General features: G+C 37.4%; 1 protein-coding gene across 1 annotated transcript in view; it reads left to right on the top strand.

Annotated features, from left to right (window-relative positions):
* hcn4 (hyperpolarization activated cyclic nucleotide-gated potassium channel 4) overlaps positions 1–23059 on the top strand; it is a 95761-nt gene that overhangs the window by 11995 nt on the left and 60707 nt on the right. The window contains exon 2 of the mRNA XM_061711249.1: positions 12687–13110. Coding sequence (XP_061567233.1) covers positions 12687–13110 — 424 coding nt within the window. The remainder of the gene's footprint in view (positions 1–12686; positions 13111–23059) is intronic.

The raw sequence follows: 23059 nt of genomic DNA, 5'->3' as shown, positions 1-23059 counted from the left end.
GCTGATGGCACCATCACCATGACAGCTGGATGTTTTTTATTCTAAAATTAATAAAATCTTCCTTCAAATTAAAATTAAATTGATATTTTAAATGTGATGGGAAAAGAAAAAAAAAATTCCTCTTTAGCTAATGTCAATACTCTTCACATGAGTAAGTGCTCTGCACACATGGAGCTGCATATTCAATATCCATCATTCATACATTATCTATACCCGCTTAGTCTGATTCAGGGTCATGGGGTGAAAGGCAGTGGCTTGCATATGCAATTTTTTCTTTTTTTTTATCTATCGGCAGTGATCATCGCCTTACTGCAGCCTTTGGTTTGCAATACTTCCTTGTCCATTATAATGTATGATGTTCCTAAGTACATCATCGGATGAGCATGAACGGTAATGATGTGCATGGCAGGGCTACAAGAGGAGAAAGCCAAATTGCATCCAGCCTTTGAATATGATCTATTCTTTTAAACATTGTGTTAGAATTGTGATCCGGGTCTATTTTGATCCATCAAAGCCAAAATGGCTATGGAGAAACAAAATGTAAGTAAATGATATAGAAAATGAAGCGAATATTTGACCATATGTCCCTGAATTTCAACAGAAAAGCAGGTCAAGCAGCAGGACAAAGAGCCGCAGCTGGTAGATCAAAGTTTGTTCATTCTGATGATTTTATTTTTGGTCAATTATCCAAAAACAGAAAAAGGCTTCATTAATTTTTTGTTACCACTGTGCCTTTTTTTCTTGCTCACAAGAATCTCTCAGTATTCTCCTATCCTTTTTAAGAAGTGTTTTTAGAGATGGTTGGAAGAAAAAAAAGGTTGAACTTGGTTGATGCAGTAGTTGAAGATAACTCTACACTTTACCAAAGGTATGTGGTTACGGTGCACACGGTGACCGATACTACGTGCTGCACGCTCTACGCTAGCTTAGCACTTCTGCAGTCATGAAAGAAGACCCACTACATCTCTCTTTGTCTATATACGTTTTTAAAGTCACAGCAGAAGCACTGGTCAGGATCCGTCAACACCCTTCAACATGATCAAAATCACAATTAGTGGCAAAATGATAGGCTGCCAACAATAGTCCACACTTGTAAAAGTGCTTGTACAGTGCATGGCACTAGATGTCCACTCATCATCATCTATGATCCTTTCACTCTCTCTCTCTGTATGTTTCCCGACTCAGGGTTTATTTGTTTGCTGACTTTGAAGATTACCCATGTAGTTTTTATTCCACGGAGCAGGCTGTGCTCTGCGGATCTGAGAACGTCTTTGTAGAGATGTCGAGCCTCTCTTCAACAAGCTATAAAAAGATCCCAGTGGTATGAAAAAAAGAATCAGACTTGGATATTTTGAAACATTTTGCTCAGTGGGCTTTCTGATTACATCTGGTCCCTTTGCAAAGTGGTTGTGGTGATTTCACGATTTTCCAAGAGCTTTCAAGTGTACAATTCCGAGCTGTTCAACCGTCAGAGCACATTTAGGGCTGAACTTACTTCAGTTAGTGGAGTAGGGAAACGCTCTTGGATCTATGGGTCTCTGGAAAGCGTCTAGAGACAACTTTTGTTGTATTAGACGCTATATAAATAAAATTGAATTGAATTATAAAAAAAATGTAATCTATTGGACTCAGGCTGCAGCATTAGACAGTATCTTTGAGGTCATAAGATTTCTGAATGACTGCCAAAACTTTGCCTCAGAAGATGAGTGAAGATAAAGTAAAAGAAATCCCCCAAAAAACAAAAAAGTTGATGATTATTGTACAAGGAAATTGTTAAACCCAGTTTGCAGTGCCTCTTTCTTTTTCAAATGTCCTGCAGCATCACACAGACATAGAAATGCCCCACAGTTAAGCGCAGTTACCTGTACGGCTCAAGAATCCTTGTCTTTAGAGTTTGTTAATAATTGAGGAGCCATATCTTTTCATCACATACTTCTAAAATTCCATCACAGATGTCGCCAGATTTGGACCTATAAATGTAATATCTAAATCGTCTAGTAATTTGCATTCCCAAAGACGGGCTCAGGTCACGCGGCTTCTTTGCTGAAATTTGTCGGTGGTTTTTAGTAAAGGTTCTGTCTTGTAAAAGCAATTGTGTGCTGAAATAGTAAAATGTCTTCTCTCATTTTTTTATTGTGTTGAATAAAACAACGTTGAACAGATGAGTGAAAAATCATACATTAGAGCTTAGAATACAGAGGATCACAACCTCAAATAATGCATATAGCACTTTAACCATATTGCACATGCACAATCCCGCCTCTTTTACCTTGATGTCCCACCAGTGGAACTACGTGTAATCTTATTAATGGATCTCTTTGGGCAGGGTTTCGGGAGGTTCATGCCTTTTACTTGATTTTCTTCTTCTCTACTAAATTCTCTCTGTAGGTATTTAGTAAATCCCTTTGTTTTCTCTTGGCCTAAGGTTAGTGAGATTTCCCTCTACCGCTGATGAAATGTCCTTAGTCTAGGTTTGATAAAAGAGTCTCACTTAAATATAGCGACATGCAACGAGACAGCCTCAGTATCACAAATGCGCTTGCAGTGTTCCTGCTGGCTGTGCCTAGCAAAGGAACCACGATTATGACAGTATGACAGCGGGTGACAACGCAGAAATAGGATTAGCCCATTTAACCAGATTTTTATTTCTTATAGACACTTAAATCTTGCTGCGTTAGCCAACTGGCTTGTTGTAAACCAATGGGCTGCTTTTTTTATTTTGGCAGCAGAGGCTTTTTTTCTTTTTTTGTGATAAGGTGTGTGATTTTATCATAGATCGTCTGCCCCTGTGTAGCTTTTCTAAATTGAAGGGAATTTTTTCCCTATCTCAATATCCTTTCATGCTTAATTTTCAATCCTTTGTTTTTATTTTTTCATGGCAGTGGGCTTAATGAAGCGGTTCCTGTGACCATTATCAATTGCAATTTAGAACTGGTTCTTTTAAAATGATGGCAAAAAAAAATTCACAGCTGAAATAAAACAGCAGTGGAAAGTAAATCGAGCAAGTGTTTCGGTAAATCTTTAATTAAAAAAAAAAAAGACAAAATTAAATTATCGTTATTAGTTCTGGAAATAAACTTGAAGCATGTTGCATTTCTTTATGGAAGTCACATGTCCACAAGCAAAAAACAGAGCCAGAATAACATCAAATTACAATCGTTTATATTTTAGGGTGGACAATGGCTGGGGTGGTGTGGTTTTAAAATGATGTGATTGTGACACTGGACATTTTGGTTGAAGTAAGTGTTTTTGTTAGCACTCAGTAACGTGACACATGACATACAATTAACACTTCCTGATATGCTGGTACGGTTAAATGGAAACAGGGTGAAAACTATAACTAGCATGCTTTTGCAGTGCAAGTCCAGCAGGGCGAGGGTTAGGCTAGGAGCTGTGCTGTGTAATTCAGCCTCACAGCTCATTAAACAGTACTCAATGTTCAGAAGATATACAGAAAAATGTATTCACTTATATGCAGCATATAATCATATATATATGGGTCAATGACGAATACGGATTTTCAACAGGTCAATTTTAAAATAAGAAATAAAAGAATATCTATTGCAGTAGTTCAAACATTAAGAATGTTGTGTACACATAAAAAATATCAAAATGTTTAAGTGATTTCAGAGTTTTTTGTCAAGATGAATTAGCCTTAAAAAAAGGTCATGTGGTGCAACCATGATTCATATTAAAATAAGTATTTTTCAGTATTATACAAAAATGGTTGTTTTTTTAATGGTCGCACCACATGATATTTCATAAAATGGACATAATCAGTCAAACTTTGTTTGTATATTATGATGGAAATATAAATACAAATGTGTTGCAATCTTACACACTACAAGACACTTGGAAATCATGCCAGATAGAAGAAGATTGATTTAAATACATTTAGAGTGATTTCAAAAAGGTTTTCAAAACAAGAGTCCTGGTCGGACGGTCGCACCACATGACATTTTGACGCTTAAAACAACAACAAAATCCCAAATAACTAGTATTTTTTTTGTAAAATTCAAGTGAGTCCATATGTGGTCATATATCTGGTATTTGTTTTATCCATTTAAACCTTTTTTGAATTAAAAAAAATTCAGAAAATATAGGCGTCACGTCATTGACCCATATATATATATATATATATATATATATATATATATATATATATATATATATATATATATATATATATATATGTATATACTGTATTTAGATATATAATGATTTATTTTGCTTGTTATTATTCAGTTCATCCCACATGCACCTGTCAAACTCTTGTCTATTAGTTACAGTTTAGTTATATAACACACACAGTGACCTTGAGGGCAAAACAATAGTCCAAGACGGCCGCTCACACTGGATTTTCTGAGGCGGCGGAACAGATATCAGTCAATTTCCCTTCGATTTTAAGCCACTAACAGCAGGATGCCACACATGGAGTACATGACTACACTGTAAAACGTTCTTGCAGTAGGGGAGGTTTTACCTGCCATATGTAATAATTGCTCAGGGGTCACGTTCTGGGTCTCTGGAAAGCGCCTAGAGATAACTTGTATTGTAAACACACTAAAAGTATTTATACTTTTATTTGTGTGATTGTTGCTGCGGTGGTGATAACTTGTATACACCAAATCTGGGATTTTGAATGCTGTGTCACATGTGTGCTTACTTACACACACAGCAGTTACTGTATACAGCAAAGTTGTGTAAAACCAGCTGGCGACAAATGTTAAAGGGTTAGATTATCCTTTGGGACGTATTTTTTTCTTTCCATGTACTGTTTAAACTGCAGTTCAGCTAATGGCATAGAACAGCTCAAAGGAAGTAAGACTTCTCACATTCGCTTACGCACTAGCAGTTTGTGCACTGGAACGATTTATTCTGTGGAACCAGAGCTTTGTGCTGCTGAAATTGAACACAACTTGAACTTGACTCATAGTGAGTCGGTACTTTTGAGAAAAGGACCCCTAATAAGCAAACCCAATCTTCAAAGGGAAAATGGAAGCAAACATGTTCAAACACAAGTACACACACGCACACAGACGCACACTCGTGTATACACATGCAAGGTTTAATTATTAAAAAGGCAAACTATTTTTAATGCAAAAACTGTTAAATTTCAATCATCAATCAGCCGAAACCCCTTTTGAAAGTGTTAGTTGGTGTTCTCATGGAAGTATAATCTCAAAGTGTTTGTGTCCTGTGCACATTCAGTTAGTGTGATGCAGAATAAAGGGATATGCAGTACTGAACGTTGTGTGCCACAGGAGTTACAGGCAAATACATTTAGATGGTCTTTCAATGCAATAAACATCAAATATACATATCAAAGGTGAAGGTTCTTGCATACATACACGAACAAATACAAACATACTTTATGCTCCCTGTTTGTACCCCTTTAATGCAGACTATGTATACCCTATTCTTACGCCGCTATAGTTAAAATATATGCTCCTCTGAAAGGTAAGCCCATCCCGAGCTGTTTGTAAAGGCTCTTACTATCCCTTGCAGGCAGCCCGCCTAGGAAGGTGAGGAGAATGTGAGAGGCTTATCATGTCGTGAGAGGCACTCTGAGGGTGACAGCATGTTCCTGCTGTCCCTGGTCACCCTACCAGGGAGCCGAGTGGGCTGTGACTCCATCCCCGCAGACAGTGAAATGTCAGGGATCCCTTCATCAGTAAAGTGAACCTTCAGCATCGTGGCAGGCTATGTGGGAGAGATCCTCCGGCTTCTCTTTGACGATGTTTGCTTGTTTCTCATCTTTGCTGGGTGTCATATTCTACAAGGTTGTCTTAAACATACACTCTTTAGTGTTGATGTCCTTGTCATTTAATGTTTTTTTTTTCCTTATTGTTTATTCATTTTTTTTTATATATGTTTTTATTGGCAGATTGTTTCCACAATACAGAGCAAAACAGATGAACATATCTTTTTTTTTTTCCTCCCTCTCCCCATCCCTCCCCCCATGGTTATCATCATTAATTTTCCTTTGGGAATAGCAAAAAATAAAAAAAAAATAAATAAAAAAAAATAAAAATAAAATAAAAAAAATAGTAAATAAATAAAAATAAAAATATACTAATATAGTGACATAGCAAAAACGTAGTAGTGGTGCAATGAATGTAAACTTAAATAAGAAAATAAAATGAGAACGAAACCGAAATGGGTTATCTAGAGATTAATAATTATTTCTTAGATCAATAATTAGCAATTCCAGTAGTAGTCACAAGCTATGCTAGTAAACACTTGAGTCGGAATGTTGTTGAAAGCTCAGTCCTTTGGAGTACTCTCAAATTTTCAAAATAGGTAATAAATGGTTGCCAGCTCGAGAAGAACTTTTCTAATGAACCTCTAATTGTAAACTTTATTTTTACCAATTTTAAGAAATCCATAATATGTTTGAGCCATAAGGCAATAGAAGGAGGCTTTGGGGATTTCCACCCCAACAATATTCTACGTCTTGCTATCTTGTTTATTCATTTTAAACCGTTTCTTTTTGTGTTGAGTAAATATCATGGAACCAGTGGTTTCCATCTGGCAGCAGTAAATAAATTTGACAATTGCATTCTCATTGGATAATTTTCATTTTAATGCATTTATTTGTTTGTTTTGTGTGAGTACTAAAATAAGCAAATTAGTGTGGGTAGGTATATCCCAAATTCTCTCTCCCCACTCAGGAATCTCGTCACATGTGGTGGCTGCAGTTTGCCGTCATTGTACTATAAGCCAGGTTGCGTACCATCACGCCACTTGACTCTGCAGTTTGGGACGCAGACACATATTTGGACTTACCTATGCCTTTTAAAATAGCATAACATCATACAACATAACATCCCACACTGTCGCCACTGTATTTATAGAAAAATGTTCTTCTACGCCAGGGCTCGGCTGCATAATAAAACACAGTAAATGGAGCTTGCTACAGTATGTTGAGGAAGCCTGACCTCCATTAGGAGGCAACCACGAGAGTGAACAGAGGAAATCATGAGCCTTCACCCAGCACATACATGCACACACGTGCGCTCATACGTGTATACAGACATCTATATGTAAATCAGAAACAAAATACAGCACAGTGAATAAAACCTCTGTACTGGTGGCTGCGGTTCTGAATATTGAGCTATATTCAGATTTGTGAACAATTATCCAAAAGATGTAATCTAGTCTCATTAAACTCTGCTGTATTTGATTAACAGCTTTGTGTGGACACATGAGCATTGTCACTGTATCTTTTGCCAGGGGTAGGGCTGGGGATCGATTCAAATGTCAAGAATCGATTCGATTCCGATTCTTAAGATTCAGAATCGATTATCAAGATTTGATTCGATCCGATTCGTTTCGATTCCGATATTGATTTGGGTTACTGTTATTAAAACTGTTTTTTGAGCTGTTGCATGAATTATATGACTGTAGTTATGCTAAATATTACTACTAGTATTATATTGAGATTAAACAGCAAATATTGCAGCTAATGATGCTGTAAGGACCAATCAGCTCCCAGAATGCTGATAGAACTACTTTCAGAAACATCGTGGGTCAGAATTACCAAACAGATCCAGGGCAGCACACAGAGACGGATGAAATCGGTTTTATTTTTTCCCACATTCCATTTTTATTTGTTCCTTTTTCGGTGTATTTTGGTTTTTAATTTTTGAGAATTTGGTTTTTAGCATTTTTTGCAAATGTAACCCCAAGACAGTATATAAAGTAATGAAATATAGACAATTTATGCAATTATAACTGAACACTTTAATGTTTTCATACCTTTAAACATATTTAAAGGCAAAACCATGGCACCAGTTATTCTCGTGTCCAACAAAACATTTATTTTTTGGGGATAAACAAAAAAATAACCAAAAGTTGTTATGTAATGATGAAAAAAATAATACATAAATAAATAAAAGAAAATAACCCCCCCCCCCCCCCCCGCCCCCCCCAAAAAAAAAAAAAAAAAAAAAAAAATCTTTAGACATATGAATCGATTTTTAGGAATTCATATGAGAATCGATTTAGAATTGGGAAATCGATTTTTTCAACACAGGCCTAGAAAGGGGTAGTATTTTTTAGGAGAATTGCCCAACACCAGCTCTGCCGACGTGGCTTTACAGAAGCAGATATTTCAACCTGACTGAGCCTTGAATCAGCATTAATGTATATGAAAGGGCCGGGTTTAAGCAAATTTGTGTTTGGTCGCACGCCGCAAATAGTGCCAAAGGGAAATAACCAGTTGTGTGCAAATCCCAAAAAATTACACTGATCTTCAAACAGCTGCAACTCTCTCATTCCTATAACGACCAAAGCAGTCTACCAGGAGAGGCACAGAGTAGAGCTAAAACGTTATTAACAATGACACAGGCACTGCAAGTAAGTGTCAGGCCAGTTTTTGTAAATGGGGAAAACGCATTTCCCCATTTACAGCTAAGGGAAAAGCAATGCATTGCTTCATTTGGATTTTTTAAATGTATTTATTGTTAAGACATTGCGCTATAGAAGTAAAAAGGAGATTTAGTGTGGCTTAGTTACAATGATTTATTTATCAACCAAGAAAAAGACCAACAATGGAAATTTGTTGTTTGCCACGAACACCAAAGAATTTCTGTCTACCTCTTGACTCTGAGAAGATGCCAGGAGGAGCTATTCATGCCATCTACAGTTACTAACGGGAGGAAACAGCAATACGAAGGACAAATGCCTTGACATGGTGAATGTTTGCGTTTCTTCCTTTGAAGTTTTACGTGTCCTCCTGGGCTTTCTGTATGTGAGCAAGCGCAGTGGTAGCAAGGTCTGTCTAAATATAACTGCACCTCGCAACACGTTGGAACCGTAGATACCCTTTCACTTTGAAGAATTCCAATTACTGTCACTCCGTGTATGTGTGTCTCTATACTGTACGTCGTATTTACGTAAATGAAACCGAGATAACTGTCATTGTAGAATATATGTTTATATTTGCACAATGAGTCTCGGGTTTCTGTGTAAAACGTAAGCTTGCTAAAACATCTGGTGATTTCTAGGCACAGTAGGTCCCTCTGTAGTTTTTAGCAAATTATGTGAATACTTTTGAGCATTATGGCCGAATAGTTCCACTTTGGTCTTGTTTGTCCAAAGGACATTATTACAGAGGTCTTGTGGCTTGATTAAATGCAACTTTGCAGAACTAATCTGTGCCATCTTGTTCTCCTGATACCTGCTCCAAACAAGACCTCCTTATTCAGTGTTTTTCTAATTGTACTTTCAGGAGTACATTGAGGCCTGGAGAGTCTGAGTTGTTGCTACTTCTTTTTTAGTATTTCTCTGAGGATTGCACAGCCTGACCTTGGGATGAACTTGCTGGGACATCAATTTCTGGGAAGACTGGTGACTGTCTTCAGCGTTTTCCATTCGTGCAGAAGCAAACTTCATATTGTTTGGAAATGGCCCTATAATCCATGGCAGATTAATGGGCAGCAACAACCATTGTTCTCTAAGTTGAATAATGATATCTTTCACCTTTGTACATACCTGAATGCTTGAGACCAGTAAACTTCCAAAATATAAGTTCTCGCACAGCAGTAAGAGAACTGCTGTTCATGCATTTTGGTTTTGTTCTGGTTCAATTAAAAAGACATGGTGCATGGTGTCATCTGAACCATCAGCACAAAAACATATTCTTCACTTCTTATGGCATACAGTTGATATTTTTTCCTGCATAGTCACATGTTTATGGTCCTGTTAAAGGTTGGTGCATAAATAATTACAATCCCTGCATCAGTGCACACAAGAGCACAATTTGTGTAGCGTCCAGAGTATATCACAAAAGAGCCCATCTGGATTCAATTACCGTTGCAGCAGCGACAGCAATTTAAATCCAAACTCTCAGGCTTGGAAGATCGATGGTGTGACAGTCCAGTTTGTAATTAACAGTTAACCCTCACTGACCTACGGGTCGTGATTTACAGTTGTGACTCAAAGAGGGGTGAGCCTACATCAATGCACAGCTGGGCGGCTGCTTCAAGGAAGTACAATCAATCAATCAATCAAACTTTTTTATAGCACTTATTATGCAACTTGTTCAACACAATGTTTAACATGTTTAAAACAGAAGCAACAGAAATGCTTTTACCTCTAAAAGACGTATAAATAAGCACAATCACAGACATAAATACATGTTATACTCAGACGCAACAACACACACCTAGATCCATACCAGCAGTTGGAATAAAAGCGGAGCAGGAATGGAGAAAATTGGATCGTAGGTTTAAAATGAAACACTGAGGATTGACAATTTACATTTACACATAAAACAGCTGAATAACCAACGGAATTAATGATTAGATATATTTGTTTCGACTATGATGCAGATAACTAAATGCAAAAATATATATATATTTTGTTGAATCATATATTTTTTTTATATTTAACTTTATGTACAGTAGTGTCAAATTACTGAGTCTTTAAATTAGATTAACAATTGTATTAATAATATGGTACATTTAAGATTTTTTTTCCACCAGAAATGAATGGCAGTATGGACGTGAAGCAGTACAGCATCACACTTGTATATGATTACACAAACCGTTGTGGCGTCGTGGAAAATTAGTTTGTGGTGGTGACATTGGCTTGCACTTACACACACAGCTCCTGTGTCCAGTATATCATACTGTGTCATTTTTGGAACAATAAATCAGCAGGTTGATGATTTCCTACAGTCAGAAAACTCAAAAGAAGCACAATGTTTTTTAATATAATGGATTTTGCGCAAGGGCAAGGGACAAAAGTGTCACTTAGTGAGCTTCCATTTCCACTGGAACCTCGCAAAACCTAAATATTGCAAAGAAAAACATATAATGGAAACAGCTAGAATTGGGGGAAAAAACTGTCAAATGTTGCAAAAAACATTTGACAATTTGAAAACATTTGAAATAGGGCTGTTCGATTTTGCCCAAAAATAAAATCTCGATTTTTTTCTCTCAAAATCCGATTTTCGATTACGATTACGATTATTTTGTGAATTGACAAAAGGCAAAGAAATGGTTTCAAATATGCTGTTTTTTTATTGAACATTTGCCCCATTGGGCTTTAAGTGCAAACTTTGCTCTTATTAAACCAAAAATGAATGAATAAAGTGCAAAACTCTGTAAAATAAGTTGAAAAAAAGTTTTAAAAAATATAATAAAATATAAAGTTTTATCTCTGAAAAAAAAAAATCAGCAAATCAGCACTTGCAAACATACAGTAAGTTATATTTCCAATTAAATAAAACAAGACATTTTCTAATTAAACTAAACTGGGTCTTTGCATGCTAAATAATAATGCAACCCATGAAGGAGGTAGAGGTGTGTAATGTCAGTCATTACATTTGCTATTCACATTTGCAAGTTTTTTGCAAGGAACACGAGCCGGTCTACCGCATCTAGCTTGAGGGATGCCCGGTGGCATGTTACAACGCCCCCTCCTACACTAAAGAGCCTCTCCGACGGGGCACTTGTCTCAGGTATTGAGAGGTATTTCCATCAATCATTAATATGGTATCAATCATTAATATGTGTGCAGACAAGGTAAAAAAAATAAAATAAATAAATATTAAAAAAAAAAAAAAAAAAAAGTGAAAAATCGATTTTACGATTTTCACGTTTTAACATCATTCTAATTACATAATCGCGATTACGATTTAAAATCGATTAATCGAACAGCCCTAATTTGAAATCACATTTCCATGTCTCTGGCATCACTGGATGTGTCTTGGTCTGTCATGTGACCAGACCATATGATCATTCCCTGCCCTCATCAATCCAACCACCAGCTTCCTCGTAGCGGTACCTTGTTGCAATTTCAGAATTTTTACTTTTGTTTTGTGAAAAAGTGTGATTGAACTCCACCCACAGTCACACCCTGCATTCAACCACTTCCTTCAGTTCCCTGGTTTCAAGAATAATTAACACATATTGTTAGCATTCAGTGCTCACTAGCACAGCATGAATAACTAGCAGGCTCTTCAAAAATGAACTTGTTTCAGTTGCTTGACTATGTAGTGAAATTGTACAGGCTACAAGTGTAGACGGTTACAAGAGTAGTTTCTCTACCGTAGTAGAAATGTTCAGAAGGCCAACAATGTGTGGTACACTTACTAAAAGAGGAAGATACTGATATCTTGGATGAGATGCTACAAATTGTCTTGTGGAGCACTGAGGTTGCTTATTTTGTGTGGGTGAGGGGAAAAAGAGAACTCTCTGGAACCCACACTTTAAATCCTGCAGAAAATCCTTCATATTCAATTGATTCTTCAATTTTCCTCAGTGGCAATACTTTTATTGTATTCTGGCATGCACCCGAGCTTGAAGGTCTCTTGTCCAGGACAGTATTTAACTGCAGTAACAGGAAATTTAGAGGAACATGGTTTAGTATGAATGAAAATTCAAAGGGTGTATTGCATAAAGGTATAATGACACCGTGCGCAATTCATAATGCATGATCCCGCGTACTGTACAGGAAGTGATGTGTAACTACTATGAGCAGTGCATGAGTGACATTCAGGACAGAGCTATCTACACGTCCACAGTAAAAGCTCTGATCTGGGGGTTCCCTTTTGTTACTGGAGATGGAAACACACAATATCAGTGCTTGTAGCTTTAATCGTTTGTTGAAGTTTGCTGTTTTTGACTCCTGCATTCATTGTATCTTTGTTTTTCTTTTTGTCTCTTGGAATCAAGGTTTTACTGGGATTTGACCATGCTGCTGCTGATGGTTGGCAACCTCATCATCATTCCCGTGGGCATCACGTTCTTCAAGGACGAGCACACCCCTCCGTGGATTGTGTTCAATGTGGTTTCCGACACATTCTTCCTCATGGACCTGGTCCTGAACTTCAGGACTGGTATAGTCAAGGAGGACAACACAGAGATCATTCTGGATCCACAGCAGATCAAGATCAAATACTTACGGAGCTGGTTTATCGTGGACTTCATATCCTCCATCCCCGTGGACTACATCTTCCTCATCGTGGAGACACGCATTGACTCGGATTTCTACAAGACGGCACGGGCCTTGCGGATTGTCCGCTTCACAAAGATCCTCAGTTTGCTGCGACTCCTGCGCCTCTCCAGACTCATTCGCTATATCCACCAGTGGGAAGAGGTAGGGAACTGTATTATCTGTTGCCCTGATCCCTGTATGTTGTAGCTACATGTAGTGAATTATATTGAGGTGACCCTGAGAAATAGTTTTTTTCTCAGGGTTGATTTAATAAAAAAAAGGGAATAAAGGGGAAATCACATAATCAAAAAAATCACATAAGCATATTTGATGAAGTTTTTGAAGACATTAGGAATGGGCGATATTTTACCGTTCACGATATACCGTCAAAAGAATTCCCCACAGAAAGAATTTGTCATCTTGCGGTAAAAACGATAAATTCCCGCTGATGACGTTTTTGTGTAAAGCTGATTTATGGTTCTGCATTAAATCGACGCACAACGTACGTGTGCGGGAAAGAAGGAAGGAAGGAAGGAAGGAAGGAAGGAAGGAAGGAAGGAAGGAAGGAAGGAAGGAAGGAAGGAAGGAAGGAAGGAAGGACGATATGAGCCTGAAAGAAAGAAAGAAAGAACGATATGAGCCTGAAAGAAAGAAAGAAAGAAAGAAAGAAAGAAAGAAAGAAAGAAAGAAAGAAAGAAAGAAAGAAAGAAAGAAAGAAAGAAAGAAAGAAAGAAAGAAAGAAAGAAAGAAAGATAAAGCCGGATTTATGGTTCTGCGTTAAATCGACGCACAACGTACGTGTGCAGGAAGGAAGGAAGGAAGGAAGGAAGGAAGGAAGGAAGGAAGGACGATATGAGCCTGAAAGAAAGAAAGAAAGAACGATATGAGCCTGAAAGAAAGAAAGAAAGAAAGAAAGAAAGAAAGAAAGAAAGAAAGAAAGAAAGAAAGAAAGAAAGAAAGAAAGAAAGAAAGAAAGAAAGAAAGAAAGAAAGAAAGATTGATTCCCGTTGATGACGTGTTTGTGTAACAAACATGGCAGATCTGAGTCATTACAGTTTTGCAGTACAGGTGGACTCATTTAATTGGTTTTTATTAATTCAATTTAATTGGTGTAGTTTAGTAGCATTTACTATTCTTTTAGAGCAGTGATTTGGCTCCAAAGACTGAATGTGGTGATAGATTTATAGTTACAAAGGTGGAGTTGAATTGGTATTTTTTTTATCGTCATTTTTATCGTTATCGGGATAAATGCCAGAAATTATCGTGATACATTTTTTAGTTCATACCGCCCATCCCTAGAAGACATATGGGTTTACATGCTACTTAAAACTATCTTCAAATGGTATTCCCATCGTGCGTTACTGCAGCAAGCATGTTCGTACCGTCTCCTGTTGCCCTGGGAGGGAAATCTAAATTGAAGCTGCTTCTGATTGCATCCACACTTGTAAGAAGTGAAGAGTCTCCCGCTCTCCCGTGCACAAGTCACACTCAGCTTGATGAAACTGTGATAGTGATTCACCGTTTCTCTAGGTGCGCCCATCCAGAGAGCAGTGGGAGCACCGAGCCCAGAGAGACAGCGCTGCAGTATGAGCAAGATTATAATTGCACCAATAATTATCAAAGTTCCCATTGCTCTCACTGGATGGGTTTATTCCCAGAGGTAAACGGTTTTAAAAGGCATCAGAGTTGGAGCTTGGAGTCAACGAGAAGACACTCCACTAGCAGATTATACGTGACAGTGATGACGGCACTGTGAAGTCACTCAAAGTAATGTTTTCAGGCAGAAGGAAGCAAACAATTACAGGGGTTGAATCCTTTGTCCTTTATGTTGGCAATTAACAAAATAATGGAAGTCACTGGATAGCAGATTACTTTTTAAACTGGTATCTTTTCATTTGACTCCATTCTTAAAAGAGAAGGATTTCAGGTCTTTAGTTCGGGGTTCAGCATCTTCAGGAAGAGAACCCTTCAAACTATCGGTGTGGTTAGTCATAAAAAGGGAGCCAGTGCTGCAGCTCCGCCTCACTTTAGTACATCCGGTGCAAAGCAGTTACTCTTCTTTTATACTTGAAAGCCTTTGTCTTCACACCATTGAATTTGGTTTCTTTAATGCCTTCATAGTCTGCCTTCCCGCTGCTTTCCTACAAACTTGATGGTTGTAAAATGACAAAAACAAAGTTTATAAATCAAATCAAATCAAATCAAACTTTATTTATAAAGCACGTTTCATACATAAAATGCAACACAAAGTGCTTTACATGAAACAAATACAAACATAAAATGTATTAATGCCCTGCCCCCCTCCCCGCACACACACAGACAGACACAAGCACAAGCTAGAAAGCAAGACATTAAAAACTAAGAGAATAAGACAATAGAATGTATAAAATAGACCATAAATAATGACTAAAACATTTAAATATAACATTATCAACAACAAAAAGGTTTTACATTTTTGATAAGATACTGTTTTGTGTAGTAATACAAAATCACCATTTGCGTTTCAAGGACATATTTGGTTCAGGTGATGTACAGATGCCATTTCCACAACAAATGGCATAAAGTAAATGTTTTGCAGGGCAAGTGTTCATGTAATCCTTTAAATGTTCTTAATCATCATTAATCACAAGCGTTTCAGAGTTAACTCACGATTAAATAGTAATTAATTACAAAAATAATTTTCCTTTAAAGTTCTGTAAGATATTATAAGATATTTTTCAAATTGCAAATTGCATAATATATTAAATATTCTGACTTTTTAAGCAGTTTTTGAGAAAAACATTCACAGCCTGGTTAAAAAAAAAATATGCAAGGGGAATTATTTTTTTTCAACCACATCAGATGAATTTATGTAAAACACATACATTTATTTGTAATGTGATGTGTAGCTGTTTGATTGACAGTATGCTCAGCCAATGGCCATCTATTATCACTTCAACCAGTAGTTTATTCTAACCTAGCATTGGCTTAACGCTGCACTCATTTTTCATATTGCCTGTGACACACCATGTAAGAAAGCATGTTAGCGATTTTCTGCTGTAAACGACCGCAGGCTAACTTTAATTGATATGCGGTGCTGCCGTTCGAGTCAAAAGTGTTCATTTTTTATATTTTACAGTCTATGGCTTCAAAACCACTCCTCAGAAAAACAATGTGTCACCAATGATTCCTTCACTATATTTAACAGTCTATTTCTCCTGCACCCCCCCAAAAAACAGTTGCGTCAAACAGAATTTGTGTTAACGTAGTATTAACGCCGTAACTTTGGCAACACGTGTGTGTGTGTGTGTGTGTGTGTGTGTGTGTGTGTGTGTGTGTGTGTGTGTGTGTGTGTGTGCGTGTACCTGCCCATCGCCACTCAGGAAAAAGTGAGGTTTTCAAATATTCAACCAGCACTAGTGAATAGACGTGCAGTGACATTAACCATGCAGGTCCTCTGTGTTGCCATTTCAAAGAGAGGAAAAGTTCAAATGACTCGCTGGGGAGAATCCCTTTGCCACCTCATGTCGTTGCGGTTGTACCACTGAACAAAATGAAAGCACCGCCACATGGAGTTCTGGCCTAACTCGTACGGACGGTGTGCTGTCACATCCTCTCGCTCTCATAAGGCAACAAAATAGTTGTTGGAAGAGATGAGAGGTGAAGGACATTGAAAAGGAGAAGAATGCATACAAAATATTTACTTGGAAGTGATACTACTCGAGATTTTTGCACCATTTTGGACACAATGCAGTCAAATAAGGATTAGATGAAAACAGAGAACTATGACTAATATTTGTGTCACTGAAATAACTAATAAGTGGGTGTTTAAAGAGTGTTTAAAGCTGAAACGGTGCAACAAAGAGAGGGGTTCTTACACTCGGGAGGCATGTACCGTTTGTATGTTGTATCCCTAAGTGGGTGTTGTGTGTGTGTGAGCCTGTGTGTGGCAGGGTTTTCTGATGAATGCTAGTTAGGCAGACAGAGTGAAAGGCCATCTTTGCCTCTGCGCCACAGTACTCCAGCTGAAACCTCACAGAAATGTCATCTGTCACTGCAGAATAACTTGTCGCTACGATCTCGCCACCTGACTGGCTTTTTGACTTTTTCTATTGATGGCATGCTACAGCAAACATGTATTTATCTCATCAATGATTTGAATGTTTTGGCACATTTCACACTTGCCTTATTCATATCTATTCCTCGACATACTGAGCTAAGAAAAGAATATAATGGAGAGATCATGCTGGCCTATTACGGTCTTATTGTGTTCCTACTTTCACAAGAATTGTGTAGAAGAAGTGTGACTTCTCCTTGTTTTCAGGAAATGAAAGCAGCATCTTTATGATCCACATCACTCTGCTATTTATCAGCTTAGGTGACATCAATAAATGCCATTCTGCATTGATTGTCACTCTTAATATAGTGTCTCCATTGAAGTGTATACTTCTCTGACATTGCAGACACAGACCTCTTGATATTTCCTCAGCGTCCTCCAAAAAGAAAAATATGTGCAAGGTATAAAAAAAGCCATGCTCGAAATCTGTTTCTGAAAGACTGACTGTAAGAAGTCACCTGGAGGACACGGTCTCGGAAGTGCAGCTCATTTCACTGTACGACATGGCTTGTCACTTGGAAGACTTTTACATTTGGGAAGAAATTATTGAAATTGAAAGGTCTGTCTGTTCATCAAGGTAATTTGGCTTTTTAGGAAGTCATGGCTCGATCATAAAATATAACAATAAAACAAGAAGTACCACCTGCTGAGGACAAAGCTTCGCTGAGCTTACCTTTGTTCAAAGATTCCAGGCATAGAAACATAATTCATGTTTTGTGATAATCAGCTGTGCTGTACATGCAGGCAGCACGGTGTCACTTTGGTTCCACCTGATCGCTGCCTCGCTGCCTCACAGCTAAGGTTTCCAAGTCCTGGCTCGGGCCTCTCTGTGGGGCTTTATTCCTGTGTTTCTAGGAGTTTTCTCTCGGTGTTCCTGCTTCCTCCCACAGGCTAAGAATATCCATCTAAGGCTGATTAGTGATTCAGAGTTGCCTGTATAGGCGTGAACATGCAGTTCTGCAGATGTTAATATACAGTACTGTGCAAAAAGTCCTCAAACCTCAAGTTTTGTTTTTTACTGACATCCATATTTAATGGCAGTTATCTCGCAAGCTCAGGGTTGGGGTCACAAAAGGTGTGAGCTGTCAAGTGTTTCAGATACAAGCAAATTATTAACTCAATCTTTTCAGCACAAAATAACTCTCAAAGCAAAAGCCAGTATTTAGTGTGACCTTTGACACATTTTAAGGAGACAGTCCATTACAGATGTTATAATTAAATTTTATTGAGTTTTAACTGTTCAAGGTTCCTGTATTTTTTATTTAAAGTTCATTTTGTCCATGGCTTTACAATTTGATTTGTTAATTATTTTTGTTGGATAAGATTTTTTAGGTTTTTAGAGATATTTGTCTTTGTGTTAAAACAAAACAAAACAAAAAAAAAAATTAACCATTTGAAGGGTCAAGCTATAGGAAAACCACATAAACAACCGTCTTGACAACATGTCAATCAAACACGGAAGCATGGTGTCTTAGTTAGCACTGTTGCCTCACGGCCAGAAGGTTCCTGGTTTGATTTCAGGTCGGACATGAGTCTCTCTCTTTGGAGATGCATGTTCTGCTAATGCTTGCAGGGGTTTTCTCCAGGTACTGTGGCTTCCTCCCACAGTCCAAATTAGGGCTGGGGATCGATTCAAATATCAAGAATCGATTCGATTCCGATTCTTAAGATTCAGAATCGATTATCACGCTTTGATTCGATACAATTCGATCCGATATTGATTTGGGTTACTGTTAATAAAACTGTTTTTTCAGCTGTTGCATGAATTATATGACTGTAGTTATGCAAAATATTACTGCTAGTATTATATTGAGATTAAACAGCAAGTATTGGCAACTAATGATGCTGTAAGGACCAATCAGCTCCCAGAATGCTGATAGAACTGCTTTCAGAAACATCATGTGGGTCAGAATTATCAACCAGATCCAGGGCAGCAAACAGAGACGGATGAAATCGGTTTTATTTTTTCCCCATTTATGAGAATTTGGTTTTTAACATTTATGCAAATGTAACCCCAAGACAGTATATAAAGCAAAGAAATATAGACAATTTATGCAATTATAACTGAAAACTTTAATGTTTTCATACCTTTAAACATATTTAAAGGCAAAAACATGGCACCAGTTATTCTCGTGTCCAACAAAATATTCCTCTTTTGGGCATAAACCAAAAAGTACCAAAAGTTGTAATATAATGATGAAAAAAAAATCGATCTTTAGACATATGAATCAATTTTTAGGAATTAATATGAGAATCGATTTAAAATCGGAGAATCGATCTTTTCAACACAGGCCTAGTCCAAATTGATATAAGGTTTTAATGACAGGCTCCAGCAGATACCTGTATAGTCGGGTGTAGAAAATCCAGCAAGCTTCAACCACTTTGTTCAAATAGTGGTGACATTGATCCTGTCTCTGGATAAGGTTTGAAAACACTTTTTAGTAAAGTTGTATGTTGCATTTGTGAATGTTGCCTCGTATTGTAGTTCTTGACTAAATATTCTTCACTGTAATCCTGCTCCTGTAAACTGAATACTGGTTCTTTAAGCAGTGTTGCCTTAATAATCCCAGATGTCTATCTTTTGCTTGTCATGTCTGCACTGGAAATTATTAATCGCAGGCCTAAAATGCAAAAATGATCACATATTAAAAGACAAAATGAAGCTGATGAGAAAAAAATATATCTTCGGTTTATTCTATTTGCAAAGAAATGAACATCAAAATGAACTATTTTCTGGTTTGGGATTTCACATTACAAGATTTAAAAAAATTGTATTTGATTAATTTGCTCTACAAACATTTGGGCTTAGCTAATAATTTTGTGCTGCTTATCCTCACTCAGGAACAAATGATGGCACCATGACCTGCACTCTCGCAGCACTAGGTTGGTCAAACACGTCATAAATCTGTTTCATAATCCTTTGGGGACAGTTAGCTAACTCACGCATGTGATGCACTTGGGCCCAGAGTCCATATAAGTGAAATAACACCATTTCTGACTGATAAAGCGCCTTGCAAAAGCATTTATCTGCCAATTTTTTTTTTATTTAGTTTTTTTTTGCATTTCAGCTTGGATTTAAAATTGATGTGATTTAAAAACAGTCCAACTGGTGAAAGTTGGTGATTTGACACTAAAAGATTTAATTTAAATGATTAGATAAAATTCCCAGAAGAAGGTCATATTAATAGTTTCATTTAGTGTCTCCATTTGTAATCTAAAATTCTACAACTTCACAAATAAGAGGCTTCATCAAGTAAGCAGCACAATAAAACAAAGTCCTAACCAAGTTAGGGTTGTATTTTCTTTTAAGTGAAAATGCTGAATATCATTCACAACACAATGAAGTCAGTTATTAGAAAATGGAATGAATATGGCAACATATTACATTTGCAGGAATGTGTAGTCCAATAAAACTCTGTTTTGTCTGATAAGGAAGAGTATTAATCACTGAGGTAACACATAGGAGGAAAGCAAGCCCTAATAAGCTTATGTGCCCAGAAACAAGAGTGTGTGCCCATAGGGCCACTTTAAGCTGTAATAGAAAAGCAGCAAGGAAAACAGTTCTGGAGAGCTCTCGAGAGCTGTGTAGTTGTTTTTTTTTAAGAAAACAGACATGTGGAGGTATGGTAGTGCAGCCGTCTCACAGGTAGGAGGTCCTGGATTCAATTCTCTGTGGGTGCTGAGGGCATAGACATATAGACATGTATACATGTCTATATGTCTATGGCTGAGGGCGTGTTTACTTCCCCCATGACTTCGGCACCCACACCCTGGGTGGGGTTGGCTGAAGGGCCTTTCTGTGTGGAGTTTGCATGTTCTCCCCGTGTTCCCTTGGGGAGCTAATGTGAGCTTCCCTCACAAAAACATCCAGCAGTCCTGGGCTCCACACTGCCCCCTCTGGCCAGCCGGGGCGCCAGATTATGGGCTCAAATTAAAGCCATAAATATGTTGTATCTATAAATAAACTTTGTACTTGTAGAAATATTTTGTGCATGTGCAAAAAATATTTGTACTTGTAGAAATATTTTGTGCATGTGCAAAAAATATTTGTACTTGTACTTTTTTTTTACAAAAGCTACAAGCATTTTTTTGCACATGCAAAAAATATTTCTACAACTTAAGTACAAATATTTTTTGCACACGCACAAAATATTTCTACAAGTACAAATATGTTTTGCAAGTACAAATATTTTTTGCACACGCACAAAATATTTCTACAAGTACAAATATTTTTTGCAAGTACAAATATTTTTTGCACACAAAATATTTCTACAAAGTACAAAGTTTATTTACATATACAAAATATTTATGGCTTTAATTTGAGCCCATACCAGATGGGGTGGGGAGGATCTGGCCGGAATAACGTGATCCTTCCACACGCTACGTCTGGCCAGAGAAACCCCACCCAGTCTGGTGAAAAGAAACGGTCGGTTCACTCCTCAAATAAGGAGGAGACTTGAGCTCAGTGCATTAGGTAGGAGCACTGGGTGAAAAAAATGGGAATGAAAATATATTTAAAAAAAAGACATGTAGAAGTAGCTACTATGGAATGATTTAAAAAAGAAAATCTTTTGGACAGAACTTTACTTGTTTTATTAGTGACACCAGCATCTGAAATACACTGTTGAAAATAAGGGCATCTGTATTTATGTTTGTGCACCATTTGGTCCCATGTTCAATCATGTTCAATCCCATTCTTTCTTGGTCACTTTAAAGTCAGCATAAGAAGTGATGCTACACAACATTCCCAGGTGAGTTGTTAAAGTAGAGCTAGCTATCTTAAAATTACGTGACAGCCTAATTATTTTAGCCTGGAATTTCCTGTCATGGAAACTGTGCCATGTTCATTATTCAAGGCTGTGGTTTCCATAAATGTTACTAAAAATAACAAATACAACCTTATTAAGTATTTAAGGAACCATACGTTTATCATGTCAAAGGGAAACATACTCTGGAGTTTGTTTTTCAGAAATGTGAGAAATTCCAGAGAAATTCCGGACAAAACTGTCCTAGATAATATTTCATATCAGCTAAAAGAAGTGCAGACAATTGTGTTTTCATTATGATGAACATCTGGACCCCCAGCGTGTTCAAATGTAAATATTTAGATCCCTTTTTTTTTTTTTTTTCATGTTTGAGGCTGCACTTTAAGTTGAATTTCTGGATTTCTTTATTAGATATTGTTACAACCCTGGCCATGCAAGCAATGGGATACAACATAAATAACACCCCATCTCATCTCCCGATACCCAAATCCTGTAGAAAGGTCCGTCAACAAGTGAATTGAAATGAATTTATTTATTTACATGATTACTTGTTACTCTATTTCACAGCGTGACAGTCAAACGGGAGTGAAGCAAAAGAAACCTTGCGGCTTACTAACGCCTTTAAACACAGTTCCCCCTTACCCGTCCAAACGAAAATGGGAAACAAATGACAGTGACTCACTCCAACTACAGAAACTAAAATAAACAGGAGAAAAAAGAAACACATCACACCAAAATAAACAGGCATTTCATCCCTACTGCTTCACTACATATTGTAACCAAATAAATACAAGTTGCCACAGCTATCAGGGAGGGGACCCACATTCATCAGACGCCAAGGATTTAAACTGTAGCCGACCGATCCCCAGCCAGCCCTGGAGACACCAAAACATCAATCAGGATGATTCTAAAAGAGAGTGGAAGAAACGAAACAGCAGCGACCAACAAAGCACATTTTAACTGACAGCCAGTGATGTAACAATATATATTCCTTATTTGCCATTAATTGGGGGAAGAAAAAAAAAGACAAAATGATATGGAAAAAAATACCAGCTCCTTCAAATCTCCTCCAAAAACTGCATGCAAGCACACCCAGGAGAACGGCATTGACATGGACTACATGTGCATGGACTGTAATTGCATGTCAACTGGGGAATATACTGTGGTCATACCCAGAAGCTTGGACATGTACGTCAAACTGTTGAAGTGTCCTTGAGCGTGTTTTTGACCCCTGAGGAGCTGCACTGAG

The sequence above is a fragment of the Cololabis saira genome, chromosome 2 (genome assembly GCF_033807715.1).
Source record: "Cololabis saira isolate AMF1-May2022 chromosome 2, fColSai1.1, whole genome shotgun sequence".
NCBI lineage: Eukaryota > Metazoa > Chordata > Actinopteri > Beloniformes > Belonidae > Cololabis > Cololabis saira.
The sequence above is the reverse complement of the archived record's forward strand: the minus strand, read 5'-3'. Positions and strand labels throughout refer to the sequence as shown.